At 35.3% G+C, this 23728-nt stretch overlaps 1 protein-coding gene across 2 annotated transcripts in view; it reads left to right on the forward strand.

The window, feature by feature from the left end:
* Nucleotides 1-23728, forward strand: part of ATRNL1 (attractin like 1) — a 733758-nt gene that overhangs the window by 121747 nt on the left and 588283 nt on the right. For both annotated transcript variants that reach the window (XM_049764403.1, XM_049764404.1), the window contains exons 11-15: nucleotides 8894-8978; nucleotides 10479-10687; nucleotides 12011-12129; nucleotides 18422-18554; nucleotides 22876-23057. In XM_049764403.1, coding sequence (XP_049620360.1) covers nucleotides 8894-8978; nucleotides 10479-10687; nucleotides 12011-12129; nucleotides 18422-18554; nucleotides 22876-23057 — 728 coding nt within the window. The remainder of the gene's footprint in view (nucleotides 1-8893; nucleotides 8979-10478; nucleotides 10688-12010; nucleotides 12130-18421; nucleotides 18555-22875; nucleotides 23058-23728) is intronic.

Genomic DNA, 23728 nt, shown 5'->3' on the forward strand with positions numbered 1-23728 from the left:
TCACTTATGTGTATTGAGAGTACAGTTTGTAAATTAATATACACTTCCTTGTAGACAGCATTTAAAGAAGAATCTGTTTCCAGAGACCAAATATAAAAACCTCTGCAGATTTTCTATTGGTATGAAATGGCATTTCTGTCAATTTTTACGATGTCAATAACTGTAGAATTTGCTTTACTATGTCTAGACTTGAACTGTTTATAAAGTGATAATGACCTGAGTGCTTTAGAAATAAATTTTCTTCTTGGCAAGAAATGTAATTATAGATTTCAGCCAGACAGATGGATAATGTGGGGGGACTTTCTGCTGTAAGAATGGGAATAAACACATGTAAATAAATGACATTAGCTTTATATTGTAGTTTAAGTTATTTGAAATCCTCTATATCTTACAGGAAAACTAATCTGTTTAATAGAGAATTCAGATAAAAAATGTAAGAACTTGGCAACAAAATTTATCTAGTGTGACTTTTGGATTAGTTTTGGGAAAACCTGGAAGGGACAAGTGGAAAACTTATTTCTACTAACTGCTCCTTTCTTTATCTTCTCTGCTGGTAGATAGATGGGCAGGTAGCAGTAAATGTGCCATGCTACATCTATGCTTGCAGAAAGTTACCTAATCAAGTGGCCTTTCATTCTTTAGAAGCTTAAATTTTATTTTTATTAAAATAGTTTTATGGGAGCCAGAGAAATAGCATGGAGGTAAGGCGTTTGCTTTGCATGTAGAAGGACTGTGGTTCAAATCCCGGCATTTCATATGGTCCCTCGAGCTTGCCAGGAGTGATTTCTGAGTGTAGAGCCAGGAGGAACCCCTGAGTGCTGCTGGGTGTGACCCAAACTCATAAATAAATAAATAAATAGTTTTATGAGGGAAACCTATTTCCAGCGATTATTAAGAAACTAGAAAGGAATTAATTTATTGACCCAGACAGTACAGGATATGGACAACCAATGGCCCTTTGTGTCAACCAATGGCCCTTTCACAGTTGAAAAGATTCTCTGAACAGAAAATTCTAAGACAGGGGCTGGTGTTCAGGGTATTTTTAGGGTCTTGGAATGAACTTATGAAAGAAAGAGGTACAAAGAAAGATTGGGCCTAGGGAAAGGTCAAGCAGTTTGAACGGCCTCTGCCACATCTAGGGAACAGTGTAAGTGGAATCTCTGTATGAGCTGTCACTCGTTACATGGGTCATTGTATGTAGCTCAAGCCTAGGAATCCCTGGTAAGAAGGTTTTTGTAGTTAAAGCAATTTTCTGGGGCAGGTAGCAGGAAGATCTTCCTTGAGAGTGATCTCTGCAGCAAGAGTAAAAAGTCCTCCTGTGAGCATTTTTCTGTGCTGATCCCAGATCATTTCTTTGAATCTCTCAGTCTACTTCAGATACATTAATTGAGCAGTTCTTCCAGGATGCCTGGGGCTCTCTTATTGGGGAGATGTCAATTACTGCTGGTCTCAGAGTTGTAATTGACTTTTATCATTTCCTTCATCCTTTATTCTTTCTAAATACTTTTTTCAGCTGACATCTCTTTTTGTTCTTTGTATTCCTTTTTTTATTTTCTTTTTTGAGAGGGGACCCATACCCAGTGCTACTTAGGGCTTACCCCTGACTCTGTGCTCTGGTATTATTTCTGTTAGATTTAGAAAATGATATAAGGTACTGGGGATCTAACCCATGTTGTCTGTGTGCAAAGCAAATGTTGTATCTCCTATACTATCTCTTCGCCAGTCCCTACATTTTAGAACAAAAGTTTTAAAAGTTCCATATCTCCAGTTTAAGAATCTGACATCTATGGAATTACTAATTTTCATTAGCTTTGAAAGATAAATACCACATAGCATTGATAAGAAACTGACATTTTTAAATAACTTTTATAATAACTAAAAGGTCATGGCCACTTTTGTTATAAAACAACCCATTTAAAACTCTATAGGGCTTGAGAGATAGTACAGTAGGCAGGATGCTTGCCTTGCATGCAACCAACTGGATTCCATCCCCAGTACCACATGACCCTGAGCAATCTCTTACCACAGAGTCAAGAGTAAAGCTTGATCAGTACTCAGTGTGCCCCTCCTAAAGATTGTATGAATCATTCCCTTAGTTTTATATGATATTACAATATTTTATTACAACATTTTTTGACTGATAGACGCAACGTTGTGCCTTTCTGCTGGGGCTTCCAGAGCACTGGTCCCTTGAGCTCGTCTCTTCCACTTGCTACTCCTCCAGGCTAGAGCTCTATATTATTCAGCTTAATATCCATCATGTCACTGTGCTATTGGATATTCATTTCATCTAAGTTGAACTACTTAAATATTGATCATTTTACATGTCTTACCTAAATCCTGTTAACATAATTTCATGTTTTTCTTCTACTGTTAGGTCCAGTTAATGAATTCTCAGTCTTCTTTCCTTTAGATTAAAAAATCCTAGTTAATCTTTTACTCTTGTTTTCATTTTTCAAGATGTAATGTTATGAAAAAAAATCTAGCTTTGCGAGAAGTCAGAAGGTATTTGATATGGTTACTAAACTCTGAGTTTCAGCTTTAAAATATTTAATCAAATACCTTCTTACTTAGGAAAAAAAGCTCATTAAAATCAACAGAATCTTAGAAGTCACATGCTTTTGAATTTTGAGCTTTTGAATTTTTATTTTAATTTTTAATAAAAATAAAAATATTTTATTTAAAAATTTGCTTTATTTTTGGTTTTGGGGGAGCTATACGGATCAGTCCTTAGGGGATACTCCTGGCTCTGTGGTTGGGTGTTGTTCCTCACAGTACTCAGAGGACCATGTGGTATTGGGGATTGAATTCAAGCCTTCTGCATGCAAAGCATTTACTCCAGACCATTGAACTCTCTTTTTGGCCCCAAACCTTGCTCAGTTTATATCACTATGTGATATGATGAGTGGTCTGGCAAGTTAAATCTCACTGTTTAATAATCTTGGACAAGTAAGAAGATCTCTTTCCATTTAGGTGTTGGATTCTAGCTTTTTATCATCGCTGGTACTTTTATATTGGAATTTTAAGGTTTTATTTGAAAATTAGTCCCAAAGCAGAAATTATGATCTTTGTAGTTTTAATTTCAAAAAGCTCAGTTTTTATTTCTTGAATGACATTTTTGGGGAAGAGGGGCTACATAACCACTCCTGACTGTGTGCTCATGGGTCACTCCAGGCAGGCTTGAGGGGCCATATGAGGTGCTGAGGATTGAGCTTGTGTTGGCCATATGCAAAGAAAAATGCCCTGCCCTCTGGTAATGTCTCTCTGGTCCCAGTAATTATTTTTACTTTTCCTCTTGGTTTGTAAGCCACAAGCTACTTGCTTAGAGATTACTTCTGGCTCTGTGCTCAGGGCTCAATTCTGGTGTTTTTGTTTGGGAGGTGCATATGGATGTCTGGGCTTGAACGTTGGACAGCTGAATACAAGACAAAGGCCCTATCCATATACTATTACTCTAAACTCCTGGCTGTTACATGATTTGATTCTCTTTTTCAATTTGTGCAAATTAATGTCTGTTCTCCTCATACTCTGTTGTAAGGTAAAAGTTTAATCTTTGTAGATATTGATCCAGGTAATTTATGCTTCATTTTACCAGAGCATTGTTGAAAATGTAGGTATGAATCTAGAACTTGTTTCAGAATGAAACCTCTAGTTCATTTCTTCCACTTAAGTCCAGTATACTGCTAACTAGTTTAATAGTTTCTGGTAAGGAGCATGAAGTATCTTTCTTCAGAATTCTGGCCAGCCTGAGAGAAAGCATGTTCAAAATCTGACATTTGGAAATTTCAAGTGCCTGATGAGAATCCCAACAGCTAACGTATCTTGCCCAAACACAAAGTTTTTTTTTTTTTTTTTTTTTACTAGTTTTGTTATACTGATATGCATTTAGAATAAGGAGGTCTGGGTTTAGAGACCATATATGGCAGTGCTCAGGGATTACTCTTGGTTTGTGCTCAGGGATCACTTCTAGGGGGTTCAGGGGACCTTATGAGGTGCTAAGGAATGAAACAGTATCAACTGTTAGGCAAGTGCACTATCCACTGCACTTTCGTTCTGGTCTCCAGAAACAGTCATTGTAGTTGTTTATTTAGAATTAAAAGTGATCTTATCTGTGTTATGGAATAGGCATTGGAAAGTTAGGTAACAAGACGTTTTTGTTATAAACCTCCTGGGATTGATTATTTGACTTTTTGACTTTGTTTATATGTATTCATATATGTATATGTATATACATTTAGTTAAGAAATAGTAAAATGAAATTAAACCACAGTAGTACTATAACTAAGTAAGACACAAAAATTAAATTAGTGGGTCAGGGGTAAGTGCTCAAAATGGTTCTGAGAAAATTAGATTATATAAACTTACCAAGAAATACATGGGATATATAGTACATAGGAAATTAAATTCAGTCCTTAAAATATGTGCAACAATTACTTTTATATGGATGCAGGATCAGATTAGTAGAAACTAAATTGTATGCCCTAAGAAGAAAGTTAGAGATTATTTTTAAAATCTGAATTTAAGAACAAAGGTCACAAATTTTAAGGAAAACACATTTAATGAAATTAACATTCCCAAGTTTTTGTATTACAGGACTCCATAAAAAGAAAAGTGACAGCCATGACTAAGATACTATAACGTAAATAACCTGCAAAGGATTTGTAGCCAACACATTGAATTAATAATCCTTAAATCTAGTTTTAAAAAAATCAATGGAAAGATGATGAGCAGTAATTTTTCAGGAGAATAAAAACAAATGGCTCTTAAACTTGAAAAGATGCATAATCTCACTAGTAGAAATTAACAAATGCAGAAGAGCTTCATGATGTAGAAAATGTGAAATAAAAACTGAGGCAGCAGGTATGAGTTTAAGCCAGTGTAATTACTTTGAGAAACACATTTGAAAAATCCAGTGATAGAAATGGTATATTTAAATTGGCAATTTTCTAAGAAATCTACTTAGTAAAACTCTCCCAATTATGTGCCAGAGTTGTGCAAAAAGGTGAACATAACAGCATGACTTATGTTAGAAAAAATTCTCTACAAAAGGCTCAATGACATTAGATGTGAATTCTAGTGCCTACAGATGCTGGGCTGTTACACTGTATATTTGAAACCTGTGCAGAACAATAAACTAATGTTCCCTTAATATTACATTAAAAAGAGGCATTCTGACACAGGCTGTAACATCAGTGAACCCTGAAGACTTGTTGAGGGAAATAAGCCAATGATAGAAGGACAAGTATGTATGAGTTTATCTCTGTGTATTACTCATAGCAGCCAGATTTATAATAATGAAAGAACAGGTTGTCAGGGTCAGGAGGCGAGGACAACTGAAAGTTTCTGTGTATGGTACAGCATTTCAGTTGTGCATGATGAAAATAGCTTTGAGGCTGGGTTGCAGCCTTAGGTGCACAAGAGCGTGTATTTGTACTGGGATTGTGCATTTAAAATAGTTAAAGTGGTAGAGCCAGTGCAGTGGCGCAAACGGTAAGGCGTCTGCTTTGCACAATCTAGCCTAGGACAGACTGTGGTTTGATCTCCTGGTGTCCCATATGGTCCCCCAGGCCAGGAACGATTTCTGAGCGCATAGCCAGGAGTAACCCCTGAGCATCACCTGGTGTGGCCCAAGGGAAAAAAAAAAGTTAAAGTGGTAACAGATACTCAATGGATTGAACAGAATAAGAAGTTGCAGGACTCCTGTAGTTTGATGGTATTTCTATTAGTATATTTTATAACATACAAAACTCATAAAGCTGGAAACACTCATTAGGGTTTGTGGTTGTGTCTGAAGAAGGAAAACATAAGAGAAAGTTAATTATGGGAGGGAGCGTGGGGTCACTTTCTAAGTATAATGTTTTTCGTCTTTAAGATGTTTGTCTGTGGGGCCTGAGAGATAGCATGGAGGTAGGGTGTTTGACTTGCATGCAGAAGGACGGTGATTTAAATCCCGGCATCCCATATGGCCCCCTGAGTCTGCCAGGAGCATAGAGCCAGGAGGAGTCCCTGAGCACTGCTGGGTGTGACTCAAAAACAAAAACAAATAAACAAACAAAAAAAGATATCTGTCTGTAATAAACAGGATGTAGTACTGGATTTAAAAAGTCTGCACAGTGGTGTAGAATTATTTGTAATGGCATTCTTTTAGATTATTCTGTGTTGCTGAAAATCTTTATCTTCTCCCCCAAAGAGGTGTTGAGTTAAAAAGAAATCTTTTGAAAGCTCGATTCAGACTTAATGGTTTTCTTGACTCTCTGCTCTTTTCTGACTCACTGCATGTTGAATTTTCTTCCTTCTCTAAAATTTAGACCTTGAAGCTCTCCCCTCATTCTGCTTGCTCTGTTTTGGAGACTGGGCATGATTTCTCTCTCTTTAATCCCTGGTAGGGTGAAATCATGGGTGTTACTTTATTATCTGCACTCCAGACTTCCCAAAATGACCAGGAGGATCATGTCATCTTTGAAAAATGTTCAAAAACACTGATTTCTGAATGTCTGTTCTTTTACCTCTGATCTCTTCCATTGCTTTAAAATCAATTTGAAATTCATGTTCTGTTGTTGGATTATGATAGCCAAACCACATTTCTTTTGCTTGATCTGTTTTTGGCCTCCCAGACATTGCTCCTTAAGATGTATGGTTTTAGTCAGGCCTTGTAGAGTTGGGGTTCACTAGGGCCCTGCTAGTCATGCTTATAGCCTCCAGGGCTATATACCTTTGCTATTTGGGTAGCCTTGTGGTTGATTGAGGTATTTAACGTGGTTGGGGTAATTCCTTTACTATCTCTGACCACTCAATACACAGGCCACAAATTAGTGTCTATATGGGATATATGTGTGTGGAGAGATATTGGATGTAATGATTGAAAGCTATGTGCCTTAACTCATTAGCTATCTCAATATTTCCAGCTCTTTCTTTATTAAAGCCTGTGCTTCCTTTCTCCCTAAATGGGAATACTCTTTTAAATGATTTCAATCTTTTTTTTTAATACACATTCATAAGCTTGACTTATAGAAAAATAAAGGTGAGCCCAATAGGCCTCAACAAATTGCTCCAATTCTTCACTTCTCACATAAGGGACACTGGATTCTTTTGAAGACCGTGTTAGGTAGAAATAAGCAATTCAGAAGTATTACTTATTATGCACATAAAATGACTCTCAAATCAATTTTAACACGTGAAATTGGCAGAATGATTTTATGCATTGACTTGGATACAATTATTTCTTAAAATGTGATCTTCAGAGTTTTGACTTTAAATTCTCATTTATATAAAGTTTACTTGAACACTTTTTAGTTTTTGGGTCACACCCACAGTGGTCAGGGGTTTGTGCTCCTGGATCTATGTCCAGAAATTACTCTCAGCAGACTCAAGGGTCTTACATGGAATGTTGGGGAATAAACTTGGGTTGACCACATGCAGTGCAGTAACCTCCCAGCTGTGCTTTCATGCCGACCTCTGACTTCAATACTTCATACATTATTTTGAGAGTATATAATATGCATTTTATTTTGTGAACTGAAGAGAGATTGCAACTAGGTGGGAAGATTTGTGTTCCTTTTAATATATATGTAATCTTTTTGTTCCTATATTAGTTCCTGGCTCAGGCATGATCCCTGATGGCACTCAGGGCATCATAAGCAGTGCTCCAATGCATCATATGCAGGTGATCAAATGGGGGTCAGTTGCATTCAAGGAAAATACTGTATCTCCTGTACTATCTATCCAACTTTCTGGTAATATATTTTAGGAAATGCAGCTAAAGATATATTTTATTGTTATCTGTCTTCCAGTTTCATTTTAAAGCCTTGTTTTTGAATTTTATAATCTCTATGATTTTTCACTACTAAAGGTAATTAAGACCAAGTTTATTCTATTGCTAACACTATAGTTATCATTACTTAAATAGAAAGCAATCATTATTGTCGTTGATAGCAACTATTTTAGATTATTATTCAATTCTGGAAAAAACCTTTAAGCTCCCTAAAGCCAAAATAAATGGACTTCATAAATCTTGTTCTGGTATGATTTTATTATACCTTCCTTTAGGTATGACATGGTTAAGAACATGAAGTCTAAGCAGTGGGGGGAAAAGTAGCTGAGTTAAGGTGCCTGCATGCACGTGCCTCTCCTGGTGTCTATCCCCAGCATCATGTGGTTTCCTGAGCAACTCTGGGTATGGTCTAGATGCGACCTTGGTCATTCCTGGCAACTGACTCCCCCCACTCTGAACTAATGTTTTGAAAATGTCTTTGTCACTAAATGCTGAATCATGTGACACCTACCAATCAGTTAGTGTGTCAATGTTAAGTTATATAGAAAGGAATACACTTTTCTTTAACCATTTCTCCTGTGTTCTTTAGATAGATCATGAATTAGCGAGGTATTTTTCATTTTAAAAGTTTTTCTTTTGTAGCTAAAGTTACTCTGCTTTACATAGAACTTCAACTATTTGAAATATCACTGAAGTAATATAAATTTTATTTCGAAGACTTTTATGTGTTCTTTCACAGAATATCATAAATTACATTTAATTTTGAATTCATGCATGTACAATTTGATCTAGTATATTAACTTCCAAATTTATTGCATATTATTGACATTCCTAAAGTTTACTCTATGAATCTTGCTTCAGTAATGATATGTCATTGAAATTATCTTTTACTATGAAGCACATTTAATATATTTCATTTTCTGTATTCTCAGATAATTAAAATTATTTGTTGGGACTCAGGTTGATGCGATTTTTAACTAGGGACTAATGCCAGTTGAGTTATGATGCAAAATTTTAGGTTGAGGAAGATTAATGGAAGACTTCTTTAATTATTTTTGGTCATTGATTGTGTTATAGTATGCTATAATTTATTTTAATTCTTTTGCTGTTTTATTTTTTTAGCTTGTGATGAATGGAAAATATTACCCAAACCAAATCTTCATAGAGATGTCAACAGATTTGGACACTCTGCAGTTGTCATTAATGGGTAAAAGAAATTGATATATCAGTCACATGACTTTCATACTTGCTTGTTCTTTTGCAAAACTAATATTTGCACATGATGACATTGAACTTAAATCTTCTTCATATTTTCCCAAGGAAGTCATTGGGTTTATCATCATATCTTTTCTTCTCTTTGGCTCCAAACATATTTAAGGGTCATGGGAATAGTCACAGGAAAGAAAATGAGATTGAAACTTCAGTTAACTCATCTTCCTTTTTTTCATCTGAGACCAGATCATGAAATAGATTTCTTTAATGACAGGAAATAGCTGCCTCTATATTTATCAAAGAGATAAAGTGAGAAGAATAAGAATAAGAATCTCATTTACATTGTCATTAACTTCGGTACATGACATTGATGAATCTTACCCTCTCTGAGCATTAATATTTGTATATTCTTTGGAGTCACCAATTTGAACTGGCTACCATCAAGTTATTTTTCTTTGTTTCCTAGTTGTATGGATTATGGCAACCACTTGCTAATATGGACCAAGTAACAGGAAGCAAATGCATATTTACTCATTAGTTTAAAATTGGTAATTCATAGTGACAGTTTGGTGAATTTAGTATATTACCACCGCATTGCCTCTATGTAAAAATTCCCTAGTATTACCCTAACAGCAGGTGATGTCATCTGCAATGCAACTGTGTAACACATAACAGTTTCAAAATTATGATAAATTAAATTCAGCATGGAGCCATAAAGACTAGGGCCTTTGCTCAATACTGGTTTATTTTTATTTTTTAAACAATAAGCTTTATTTCTTAAGCATTTTCTGATAGATCTCTTATCATTAATGGTATTGTAGATCATAGCACCTCAATAAAAATGGAAAAAAAACTTTGAAAAGAATAGGCTAAGGAAATAAAAATCATGCTTTCTTGTGGGCATGTCAGACTCTTCCTCTGGTATTCATTCAAAAATTGTTTTGTTTAAAACTATTTAAAAAGTATTTTACTTTTACTATTTTATTTTATAAGAGGACAATAAGACACTATAGAAACTAATTTTGCACTCAGTGTTTTATTACTATTATTATTTGGGAATCATATTTTGAGTCCAGAAGTTATTTCAGAAATTAGAATTTTACTGGTATTTTTAAGTTTTAGCTTGTTATCATGTATAGTGGCTATCACTTTCTCTTTATTATTTTCCGACCTTGATAAAATGGCATTTTTTTCTCTAGCAAAGGAATGCGATGTAAAATCATTATTCCTTCTTTCTTGAATTAGCTGCAGACATGCTTGGAAGACAATGTTTTAATGCTTTTATATGTATGATCTATTTCATATTTTATCTTATTTAGATATTCAGATTTTAACTAGCTTATCTCATGGTTTCATACATAGAGTATTTAAACATATTATATAGAATAGTGCACATATTTTAAAATAATGTAAATTTATTTATTTTTATAATATATTTTATAATACAGAGAAACTTGGTAGTGTTTCTTTAAGACTCTTCTCTTTCTTCTAATAGGTCCATGTATATATTTGGAGGATTTTCTAGTGTGCTCCTTAGTGATATTCTTGTATATAAGCCCCCAAACTGCAAAGCTTTCAAAGATGAAGACCTTTGTAAAAATGCTGGTCCAGGGATAAAATGTATTTGGAATAAAAACCACTGTGAGTCTTGGGAATCGGGGAATTCTAATAATATTATTAGAGCCAAGTGCCCTTCTAAAACAGGTAAGTTGTTTTCCTACACCTACCTTACTGCATAACCCTTTATTTGGCTAGAAATAGAAATGCATTATACTATAAAAATCAACGTAGGAGCTTTTGGAAATTAAAAATTCATAAGTCTCTAATTAGGAATTCGAATGTTTGAATTGAGCAGTTCTTAATGATATATCTTTATTAGTTATTTTTATTTTTCTTTAAAAATTCTGTAGTTATCAATATTTTATTTGTAACATGGTCATATATATGAATTGTTTTGCTACTTAAATAAAAATGCTTTCATACACGTACTTTCTAAGAAATACTGTGTGTGCTTCAAAGAAATAAAATGAAGTAATTTATTCTGCATTTGGTGTTGTTTTCTGAATTATTGCCAAGCTGGACCATAAAGTTAAAATATTTTCTAGAATTTTGAAGAGTAATGTCCTCTTTTAACTTTTCTTATAAAGTATTGAATAAATAAATTAATCTTATGGAAAAATACTAGTAAATATTAATGAATGAATTGCATTTGTTTAATTTTATTTAAATGGGTTGGACTATATACATTATTGATACTACAGTTATTGTATATATTTAAGTTTAGATAATCTATACCAGATATTTCTAAATCATTTTGAATATAATAAAAATATTTTTTTTTTTTTGTGATTTTTTTGGGTCACACCCGGCAGTGCTCAGGGGTTACTACTGGCTCCATGCTCAGAAATTGCTCCTGGCAGGCACGGGGGACCATATGGGACGCCGGGATTCGAACCGATGACCTTCTGCATGAAAGGCAAACGCCTTACCTCCATGCTATCTCTCCGGCCCCAATAAAAATATTTTTAGGGGTTGGAGAGATAGCATAGCAGGTAGGGCATTTGCATTGCATGAAGCCAACCTGGGTTTGATCCTAGTATCTCATATGACTCCTTAAGCATCTCCAAGAATAAGTCCTGAGCCAGGAGTAACTCCTGAGCACCACTGGGAATAGCCCCAAAACTAAATATATATATATTTATTTTGTTTTGCTTTATTTTAGATGCACGGTAACATTTTATTCAGCAAAATACTTAGATCTTTTTAATTCTGTTTATAATGTGTAAATTGAAGATAGTAGATTTAATATTAAGTATTGATTAACAAGGGAGTAGCAGATTTTTAAAACCTAAAGATAATCACTGTTTAAACAGTTGACTTCATTCTAAAGAGTATACTTTGATATTGTTGGTCACATGTATTGTTTAAAGATGACCTAGTGATTCTTAGGATAGATGTGAAATTGTGTGAGTTCAGATTGCGCTATTCTCGTTGCTACCCTGATTCTATCTCCCATCTCTATTGCAGTTGCTTCTGATGACAGATGTTACAGGTATGCAGACTGTGCCAGCTGTACTGCCAACACAAATGGGTGCCAATGGTGTGATGACAAGAAATGCATCTCAGCAAGTAGTAACTGTAGTATGGTTAGTATTTGTGGGCCGAGGGTGGGATAGTTCATATTGCCACCTTAGCATCATTCACTTCTTCCCATTAAATATCATTGTACAAAATAGCATTTTGTGCTCAGGACAGCTTGTGAGTTTATTGTAAACTTATTCTGTAACATGACATTCAGATTTGTTTGTTTAAAGTAGATTTTCTTTTGCTTGAGGGCCACACACTATGGGGCCATGCAGTATGGGGGCATTGAACCTGGGCTTCCTACATGCAGAGCTTATACTAAAATTTATTGAGTTTTTTTCTGGCCTTAGATTTTACTTTCGGATGCAGTAACTTTTATTTGCTTTCATTGAAGACAAAAAAATTTGTTCAAAAATCATGTGTAAAAAAGGTAGTAATGGCAGTAAATGGTGCCTTCTATGCTGTTGGAGATAGGATTATTTAGGTAAGAACTGAAATTCTTTCCATTCCATATATTAACAGTGACCAGGGCTAAAGCTTCTTTATATGCTTTATACATTTGTAAATATGTAGTTTAACCTGATGGTGATGGTGGAAGTTTTCATTCTATCTGTTTGTCATTAGATTGAAGGTACTCAGGCTGTAGGAATATTTTTGCCTCAAGGAATATTTGGGAATGAGCTTAGACATTTCTGATTGTCACACAGTGAGGCCACTATTGACATCTCTAGTAGGTACTCGTCCATGATGCTGCTAAGCATCCTGTAATTCCACTCCACCCCCAAAATCATCAAGACCGAAGAGATAATACAGTGGTTAGGGCATTTGCTTTGCACATGACTAATCCAGATTCAATCCGTACCATCCCAATTGGGTTTCCCCAATCCATCAGGTCCAGAGAAGGGGAAGTAAGATACTTACCTTGTATGTGACTTAAGTTACGACCCTAGTTAGACTTTCTAGCATTACTTATGGTTCCTTGATCATTTCAAGGGGTAACTCCTGAGTAAAGAGGCAGAAATAGTCCCCGAGATCATTGGGTACGATCCCCAAATCTAAATAATTATAGCAAAAGAAATCAGTTCCTCAAAATCTCAATAGTGAGATTTTGAAACCCTATGGACAATTGAAAAGCTTACAAAATGAATACTTATGATAACAGAATAGATTAAGAGCAGCAGAAATTTACCTTTTATATATTTACCCATAATAATGTTCCATGCTTTAGAAGGAATAATACAGAGAGATAATATAGGGCTCTTGCCTTGCATCTGACTGATATATATTTTGGTTTTTGGGTCACACCCTGCAGCACTCAGAGGTTACTCCTGGCTCTTTGTTCAGAAATCGCTCCTGGCAGGCTCAGGGGACCATATGCGATGCCGGGATTCGAACCACTGTCCTTCTGCATGCAAGGCAAATGCCCTACTGCCATGCTATCTCTCTGGCCCCCTGACTGATCATTTTAATCCCTGGCATGGCATATTGTCACCTGAGGATTGCAGGACAGAAATCCAGACTTAAGAATAAGCCCTACTTATCTCTGGCTGTGCACTTTTCAAAACAATAGTTCCATGTTTTAAAAATTGTCATTTAGAGGCTGGAGCAATAGCACAGTAAGTAGGGCATTTGTCCTGGAAGCAGCAGAACCAGGTTCAAGCCCTGGCATCTTACATAGTCCCCCGAGCCCACCAGGAGTGATTTTTGAGCACAGAATGAAATGCTGGGTGTGGCTCCCAAACAAAAAATGTTATCACTCAATAATTAATTAAAATAATTAATGAGTTAATTTAAATTATAAGCTCAAATGATGTATATACTGATTTTTTATTAAATACATGATATTTAATTTTTTTAAAGTTCTTTTTATTATTTAAAGTATTCACTTACTTTGAGAGCTCAGAAAATCCATAAAGGGAATTTGAAAAATAAATTGAAAATTGTTGCTGCCTGTGACATGGTTAAGGCACAAGCCTTGCATGTGGCTGGGCCTGGTTCTATCCCTGGTATCACATTGTTCCCTGGGCATCTCTGCATGCAGCCCCAGAGGCCCACGTGTACCATGTCTTCTTCCCAGTACTTCTCTCTGTGTTGTCTGATTTTTGTTTAGGATTACCTTGACTGCTTGAGGTCTTTTGTGTTTCTTGCTTATTTTAGGGCTTTCTTGTTCTATTCCTGTGAAGAATACCATTGGAATTCTGATCTGGGTTATGCTAAATCTGTAATTTGCATTAGGTAGAGCAGCCCATTTTTACATTGTTATTTCTTTCTGAACCATGACCATAAATTGTCTTTCATTTTTGTACCTTCAGTTTCTTTCAACAATATATTTTGTCATATATTTAGTTCTTATGTAAAGGTCCTTTTTCTCATTGACTAAATTTAATTTTAGTTTTTTTTATTCTTTTTCTCTGTAGTTATAAGTGATATCTTCAAAATTTTTTTGTAATTTTAGGCATGAATTTACAATTCTATTAATGATAGCTTTCTATGCAGAAAATGTTCCAATACCACACCCTCCACCAGACTGTCTGTTTCTCTCCACCATTGTCCAGTGGCTTTTAATTTTTTTCTGATAGCTGTTTATATCAAAACATAATAGGTTTTGTATTTTTATTTTATGTTGTCAACAACTTTACTGTATTATTTATTCTACTAGATCTTTTGTGTGCTATGTTTGATTGTATGTTGTCTGTAAATTGTGAGCTTTACTTCTTTTCTACTTTTAATACTTTGACTTGTTCTTTTTCTTGCCTAATTGTTTTATCTTGGACCTACAAAACTATTTTGATTAACAGTGAACATCTTTGACTTATTGATGGTTTTAACAGAACAGTATTCAATGTTTTTTCGCTGTTTACTATGATGTAGGCCAAGATATGGAAATGTCCTAAATTCCCTTTGATAGATGAGTAGAGAAAAATGTGGTTAATGTATGCAATAGAATACTCTGCAGATAAAATAATGAAATCCTGCCATTTGTAACAACACAGCTATACCTGGAGGGAATCACATTGAGTGAGATAAGTCAGGTGGAAAAGAAAAATATGATTTCACTTAACATGTAAGAGAAAGAAACAGAAGAAATAAAAGAAGGTAAACTTAAGTTTATGAAGGGGAAGAGTAAATGATAGTTGTGTATTGTTGGATGAAAGCTAGATTTTTGGCGGAAAACATAACATGATGTATAAACTGACACAAATAAGACTGCATACTTGAAAAGTGATAAAGCATAATCTTCTCAATAAAAACAAATTGCAAATAGATTTTTATTTAAAATGTTAGATGGCTCTGTTAATTTGCGTTTAGGTACTTAAATTAGTTGAAGACATGCAGAACTGAATAATTGTTTAGATACATTTTCATCAAGTAGTCTTATACACTTTTCTATATACACTATTCTTGAAAATGCTATGTTAATAGTATCCACTGTATGTTAGATTTTGAGATACTCTATCACTTAAAGAGTTTTGTCAGAATGTCTGGTAAACTAAACTAAAATGCACATAGATGTCCACAAGTCTGAGATTTTAGTGTAAATAATATCCTATGCTGTCCTATTTCAATGTTTCATCCTATTTACTGCAGGTTATATGTTTTAGGTGCTTCTAGCTCAAATAAACTGTTTGTTTAACCTTAAAATATATATGTGTATATCTGAGAATGCCTATCAATTTAGTTACCTTTTACAGTTTACTAATACTATGTTTGATTAGGCTGAAAAATGCTAGCCATGTTTAAGAATAACAGCTTTCTTGATTACATTTGCCCTGTGTGTGGCTGAAATTAATTTAATCTATTAGACTTGTTCAATATCAGTAAATAACCCTGCTCATCTTAATTAGCAAGCAGCGAGTTATTTGACTTATGACTCTAATATTATCCTGGTCAGTCTTAAGACCAACATTAAGCTGTTATTATTTCTCTTTTTCTCATGTGCTCTTTAGCCATTCCCTTGCCATTTTTATGGGCTTGGCTTAACAGGAGAGTCAAAGAAATGTATTTCCTTTTAGTATTTACACATTAGGTGTAAATATTTGGAAATATACTTTAATCATCATATACACTACTGGCTTTATATACTGATAAAATGGAAAGTTATGAATTGGAAAAGTATTTGTGTATCCTATCTCTTTTGCTTTTGGTTTTGTATTACACCCTTTGGTGCTCAGGGGTTTCTCCTGGTTCTACACTCAGGAATCATTCCACTTCTTGCAGGCTCAGGGGACCTTATGGGATGCCTGAGCTTGCACCCAGGTTGGCTTTGTGCAACCTCTGTACTATTGTTCCAGCCCCAATTTTTGTATTGTTTTTGGTTTTTGGACCATACCTGGTCATGCTCAGGGGTTACTCCTGGATATGCATTCAGAAATCACTCCTGGCTTGGGTGACCATATGGGATGCCCGGGGATCAAACCATGGTCTGTCCTAGGTCAGCTTTATGCAAGGCAAACACCCTACCACTATGCCACTGCTCTGGTTCCTAATTTCTGTATTTTTAATGCAATTTGACTTGAAAATGCTAAAGAAATTTCTGATTTATAAAAATGTATTTGGGCCAGAGTGGACATATGGTCCCCCAAGCCAGGAGTGATTTCTGAGCACATAGCCAGGAGTAAACCCTGAGCATCACCAGGTATGGCCCATAAAGAAAAAAAAAAAGAAAAATGTATTTAACTTTTTTTTCTAAAATTAATAAACAGAATTCTTAGAGATTCTAAACAGGTAAGGTATTTGTTTGCTTTGCATATGGCTGAACTTGGTTTGTTTCCTGAGTCCTTCCAGAAGTGAACCTTGACCACAGAGCCAAGAGTAAGCCTTGAGTAAAGCCAGGTGTGGCCCAAGAAACAAAAGGATGAAAGGAAAAAAACTGATAAACAACACTCTCATTGTATTTTTATCCATTATCTTATATTTACATTTTTTAAAGAAGTTAAAGTTCTTGGAATGGAGAGAGCTGCAAGTATCCCATAAAGAAGATCTAGAAATTAACCAAAAATACTGTGTGAGAAATTTAAAGTAGCAAAGAGCATAATAACTGCTTTACTATTTTTAATCATACAATAATTTAATTATAACAACTAGCTTTTTTGACAATAAAAGAAATGTGTTTTTTTAATAAAGAGATAAATAGTCATGTATACATATAGAAAAATTGATGGAACAAGTTGGAGCTTGGAGTGTGCCATTAGTTATTATAATTATGATTATGATTATGATTAATTGGTTTTGGGGTCACACCCGGCAGTGCTCAGGGGTTACTCAAGGCTCTACGCTCAGAAATCGCTCCCGGCAGGGTCGGGAGACCATATGGGATGCCAGAATTCGAACCACCATCCTTCTGCATGAAAGGCAAATGCCTTATCTCCATGCTATCTCTTTGGCCCAATTATTATTATTTTCTTAAGTTTCTTAAGACAATCATGGAAGAATCAGAATTAACTTTTAGGACTTTGGTTTGGTCGCAGATTCTGATAAAAATTCTGTGAAGTATCAAATCTTGCTTCATGTTGGGGACTGTATGCCAGATCTCCTATGTTGCCTGGTTTTCATTTTTTGGGGGGGGCACACCTGGTGATGCTCAGGGATTACTCCTGGCTATGCACTCAGAAATCGCTCCTGGCTTGGAGGACCATAGGAAGTCGGGGGATCGAGCGGCCATCAGTCCTAGGTCAGCCGCGAGCAAGGCAAAGACCCGACCACTTGCGCGTCCCTGTTTTTTATTTTTTAAATCTTTAATGTCTAGTCTCTTAGTGATGGAATTAGTTGAATTTTAATGCTGTTGAATGATAAGATTGATCAGAATTTAACATCTGCAGTTTTTTTTTGAAGCCTTGATGCAGATAATGTGACAAATTTATACAGGGAAAAGTACCAGTTAACACAAAGGCAGTGTGCATAGTCCATGAAAGTCAAATCAATTTGAGCTGCGGAGAGAAAAATGTTTCTTTATTGATTGTATTGCATTTTGATTAAGCATCACTTTAATTTATGCCACTGATCTCTTCTTCATTTTCAGAGATATTGCAGAGTATTTTTGTTAACTAGAATTCTTTCATGTACTCTATATGAGAAATGACTATTTCTTGAAGCAGAAACTTGTTATCAGATGCAGTCAAAAAGGTTATTTAGTGTCATTTTGTAATTTGTTCTTTTTTTGCCCCCAGTAGGCACACTTTCCAGTCCCAAGAACTGTAGTTTAAAGAAATGAATGAGAGAACTTCTGATTTAGTAGGACTGAATTGAGGGTTAGGAATAGTTCTTTCAAATCGCTCCAGGTAATTTATGTGGTGAAGTTGAAGACACATTGCTTTCCAAGAGTGAAAAATAATACGCCTTCTCTTCATTTTCTAGTCTGTGAAAAACTACACCAAATGTCATGTGAGAAATGAGCAGATCTGTAACAAACTCACCAGCTGTAAAAGTTGTTCATTGAACTTGAACTGCCAGTGGGATCAGAGACAGCAAGAATGCCAGGCGTTACCAGGTAACGTTTCAATTTGGCAACTGAGATTTAGAACCAGACGAGCATCATTATGGTAAACTGTATTTAGAGCATTGAGAACAGTGCATTTGTCATTACGGTAAGCTGGATATAGAACATTGAGAACAGTGCATTTTATAACATTCAACCAGTAGCAAGTACACAATAATATTGTAATAATAGTACTGATGTTTCTGTAAGAAAAGTCTTTCCAATACAGAGGCATCTCATAAAATTAAAAATATGATCCATCAGTCCCCCTTATTGGTATCAATCCCATGAACACCAAAGCACAAATTAAAAAAAAAAAATCCGGGCCCGGAGAGATAGCACAGCGGTGTTTGCCTTGCAAACAGCCGATCCAGGACCAAAGGTGGTTGGTTCAAATCCCGGTGTCCCATATGGTCCCCCGTGCCTGCCAGGAGCTATTTCTGAGCAGACAGCCAGGAGTAACCCCTGAGCACTGCCGGGTGTGGCCCAAAAACCAAAAAAAAAAAAAAAAATCCCTGCACACCTGAATGTTTCTTGCAGGACTATTTATAACAATGAAGATCTGGAGACAATTCAGGTGCTTATCAGAAAAGTGGAGAAAATCAATGGTAGTATAGACACTACCATATATGACTCAGCTATTAGGAAAGAGGAAATGTTATATTTTGAATAAATATAGATTAGAGTCAGAGAGTATGATTTTACATTACATCAATCAGAAGGAGAAAGAAAAATACCTATGATGTATTACAGAAGACACAAAGCAAGATTATCTGCACTGACTGATGAAAACAGCCCTTTTTATTCTAAATGTAGAGCTGAAGTTACTGTGGGTTTGGGGAGGGTAGGGAGACAAAAAAGATATTTGGGACAGTAGGGTGGTGGATGTGGTTTGATGCAATATTGGATCCCAAAGACTTAGAAATGTTTTCACTCTTGTAGACTGTTGTTAAAATAAACAGAGAAACAGAAGTATCCACAGAGTTTTTGTTTTGTTTTGTTTTGTTTTGTTTTTCGGGCCACAACCGTTTGATGCTCAGAGTTTACTCTTGGCTAAGGGCTCAGAAATCGCCCCTGGTTTGGGGAGACCATATGGGACACTGGGGGATCCAACTGCGGTCCTTCCTTGGCTAGCGCTTGCAAGGCAGACACCTTACCTCTAGTGCCACCTTGCTGGCCTCAGAATTTTTTTGTTGTTGTTGTTTTTTTTAAGAAGGTATATTTTTCTTTTAATTTTTAAACATGTTCAAGGTGTTTTGGCTTTGAAATAAATGTTGGCTTTTTTCTTGGCTTTAGATGTAATATTGGCTTAATCAAATTCTTTGAATTAAAAACAATTCTCTCTTAAAAACAGAAAAATAGCAAGCACTCATTAATTCTAAGAATTTATAAATGTTAACATTTTTACATTTTTGCTTTGTTTTTTTTTCCAGCCCCCATTTGTTTTTTAAACTCCGAAATGTGTTTTGCTGGCTTTATTAGAAATTGGAACATGTATAATAAAGATCATGTGGCTTTATGGGAACTAACATGAAAAATAAGACAAAAACTCATTTTAAAAAGTAATTTTAATTAATTTTTATAATTAATATTTTAATAGAGTCTATGTACTCTGTGTTTTCAATACAAAGGAAATCAGAAAATGAAAATGTAATGTACCATTCATCTCCTTTCATTTTTCTTGTTATGCGGATCAACTGAGGCACACTGGTTTAGTGACTTCACCAAAACTATGTCGCTTTTTAAAAAAACTATGTCACTTGTAAATAACAGATAGAATATTAATTTGGTGTCTTTCTTTGTTCTGCATTTTGCCTTTTTATGTACCATGAGATTTTTTGTTTTTTAATTATTTTTATAGAAAAGTTTCTGAGCCCTCAGTAATTCTAAAACATTTTAGAAAATTGCATCATGGGATTTATATGCTTATTACAAGTACATGTAATAAAGTAAAAATTGGATTGCCTTTGTGGTTTTATAATGTTCTAAGATTAAATCTTTTGAATATGTATTTTAAAGCATTTAAATCGTGATAGCATACATGTGTGTTTACTTCTTGAAAATTAAAGACTGCTAATTTGTAGGCAAGGGTTTAAGAAACAGTCTTAAGATGAAACTACTTTTAGAAGAGTCCTCATTTCTAAGACTCAACTTAGAAAATAACCAGGGGCTCAATAAAAATACTTAAAAAGCTGTTTTAGAAAATGTACATTTTGAATAAAAATAAGATTTAACAAATATATATATTTGCAGGAAAATTATTTCAGTAAGAAGGGCACTTAGTTAATTAGAGATGGTTTGGGAAATAATGGTGATATAAATAAAATAATGTTTACTATGAAGTGATGTGTACTGAATGTAGTATAACTTTATATTAGTGTTCTGATGAAACATTGTTAATGAATATAGCAGGCAACCTTTTAATTATTTATAAATACACATTAGAATATTTTAATTATAATTTGGACTCCTTTGAATAAACCACTTTTACCAGACATTATGTCTACATTATTAGGATGACCTGAATAATTAAGTCAAAACCAGCATTAGAAAGCAGTGGTTTTATCTTTTTTACTAAGCCTAAGTGAAATGGAACCTCTCTCCACAGGTAGAATGAAATCCTCAAAAATATTTATTACAGGGACCAGAGAGATAGCATGGAGGTAAACCTTTTGCCTTGCATGCAGAAGGACGGTGGTTCAAACCCTGGCATCCCATACGGTCCCCCGAGCCTGCCAGGAGCGATTTCTGAGGGTAGAGCCAGGAGTAACCCCTGAGTACTATGGGTGTGACCCAAAAACAAACCAAAAAAATTAATTGCACCAGTAGTACACCTGGGTTTCCAAAGATAGACATGGAGGATAAGTAACATAATACTTAATGGAATAGTTTTTATTCTTACTTTTATTTTATTTTTTGAGTGGGATTATGGACCCAGCGGTACTCAAAAATTACTCCTGGCTCTGCACTTGGAAATCACTCCTGGCAGGCTCAGGGGACAATATGAGATGCCGGGGATTGAACCCATTTCAGTCCTGAGTTGGCTTGTGTGCAAGCTGAATGCCCTAACACTGTTTCATTACTCTGGTCCCTGGAATAGTTTTAAATGGATTTTGTTATGTGTTGCAAGTCAGCCCCTGAAGAGGTTGACTGATGGAGGGATGGAGGATGAGGCCTTTCTCTTCCAGCTCGGAGCACGCGTCTGCCACCCTGTCTAGCCGATGGTTCTGAGGTGAAACAGCGGGTAAACAGCTTGCAGACAGTCAGGCTCGTGGAAATATTAGCTTTATTCGGTGGACAAGACTCAGCTTCAGTTCCAGCAAAAAAGCTCCGGCCTTCCACAGACCCTTGTTTTTATCCCCCAGAGTCAGGTACCACCCAATGGTGGGATCAGATACCAACCAATGGTGGAAGCAGAATCAGGTACTACCCTAGGGTGGGGGCAGAATGCCAGGTCACACCCTAGGGTAGGGCACAATCACCAATCAGTTTAGGGTGAGTAACATAGTAATCCCCCAAAATATTTACATACACAACAGTTATGCACTATTTTTTATTGAAATTTCTTATATTACGTAAATTGGAGCTTAAGAGATAAATACCGCAGTGATTTGTTTAGATAGCCAATGCCAGTACACTTAGTTGACAATAAAACCTAGCAAAATTTGCTGCCAGAAATCAACACATTTTAAGAGTATTAATAGTTACTGAGCTATGGCTTATTTTATGCTTAAGAATTATATAAGAAGGATCAGGAAGATATTGATGTGTGTGCATTGCTTGAGGAAAGTGCTGTTCAATCCCTGACACCACCTGGTTTCCCCAGTATCACCTAAATGGTTCCTGAGCACTGTGCCAAGATTTGTCTCCAAGCATTGCTCGAAATTACTCTGCCACCAGTAATTCTAGAATAAAAACTGTGATCTTTTGATGTTATTCTCAAAATTATAGAGGCTTTATTTGTAGTGTGATTAAAATATTTAAGATTTTATTGTTGAACTTCACACAAATATAGAAGTCGTATTTATAATTTAAAATAAAAATTGAAAGAAAAAAAACCGAAATAGGGAAACTCATTTTGGGGCGGAGAGATAGCACAGCGGCGTTTGCCTTGCAAGCTGCTGATCCAGGACCTAAGGTGGTTGGTTCAAATCCTGGCGTCCCATATGGTCCCCTGTGCCTGCCAGGAGCTATTTCTGAGCAGATAGCCAGAAGTAACCCCTGAGCACTATCGGGTGTGGCCCAAAAAACTCCCAAAATAGATAAATATTGAATTACAAAGGACTTGCTTTTTAGTCATTGAAAGTAACTTGTGTCTGTTTCTTTTGAACAGCTCATCTTTGTGGAGAAGGTTGGAATCATATTGGTGATGCATGTCTTAGACTCAATTCCAGTAGGGAGAGCTATGATAATGCCAAACTTTATTGCTATAATCTTAGTGGGAATCTTGCTTCATTAACGACTCCCAAAGAAGTAGAATTTGTTCTGGATGAAATACAGAAGTATACGCAACAGGTAACAGCTATGTTTATTCATATTTTGGGAATGTGTTAGTACTTTCATGATTATTGGTAATAATAAATTATTTTTTAAGGGGCCTGAGCGGTGGTGCTAGAGGTCAGGCATTTGCCTTGAAAGCACTAGCCTAGGACAGACTGTGATTTGACCCCCTGGCGCCCCATATGGTTTCCCCCTCCCCCAAGTCAGGAACGATTTCTGAGTGCATAGCCAGGAGTAACCTGAGTGTCAAATGGGTGTGGCCCCCAAAACCAAAACAAACAAAAATTATTTTTTAAAAAAATACATTAATATATACAATTGGAACTTATTTAGAAAAACTTATAAAGCAGAAACAAGACAAGTAACGATACTGGTGTTTATAATCTAGTAAAGACAGTAGCTTGGATCAAGGTATATCATTTTCATACCATTTGTTGAATTTTACATAGATAAAATTTTAAATTCAAATAAAATATGTATAAATAAATAGAGAATATTTTAAGTTTAAAGCATGTCATATTTTATCATATAAAATAATCTCTTTATACATGAAAATGGGCATCATTACAGTACTAGAATTAGTGTACAAGTCCTAGTTTGCCATAAGTTTAAATTTGAAGAGACATAACAGCTAGTTCTGATATGAACTTTTTAAATATCTTCTCTCGGTCTTTGTATATTTGCTG

The sequence above is a fragment of the Suncus etruscus genome, chromosome 17, assembly GCF_024139225.1.
Source record: "Suncus etruscus isolate mSunEtr1 chromosome 17, mSunEtr1.pri.cur, whole genome shotgun sequence".
Taxonomy (NCBI): Eukaryota; Metazoa; Chordata; class Mammalia; order Eulipotyphla; family Soricidae; genus Suncus; species Suncus etruscus.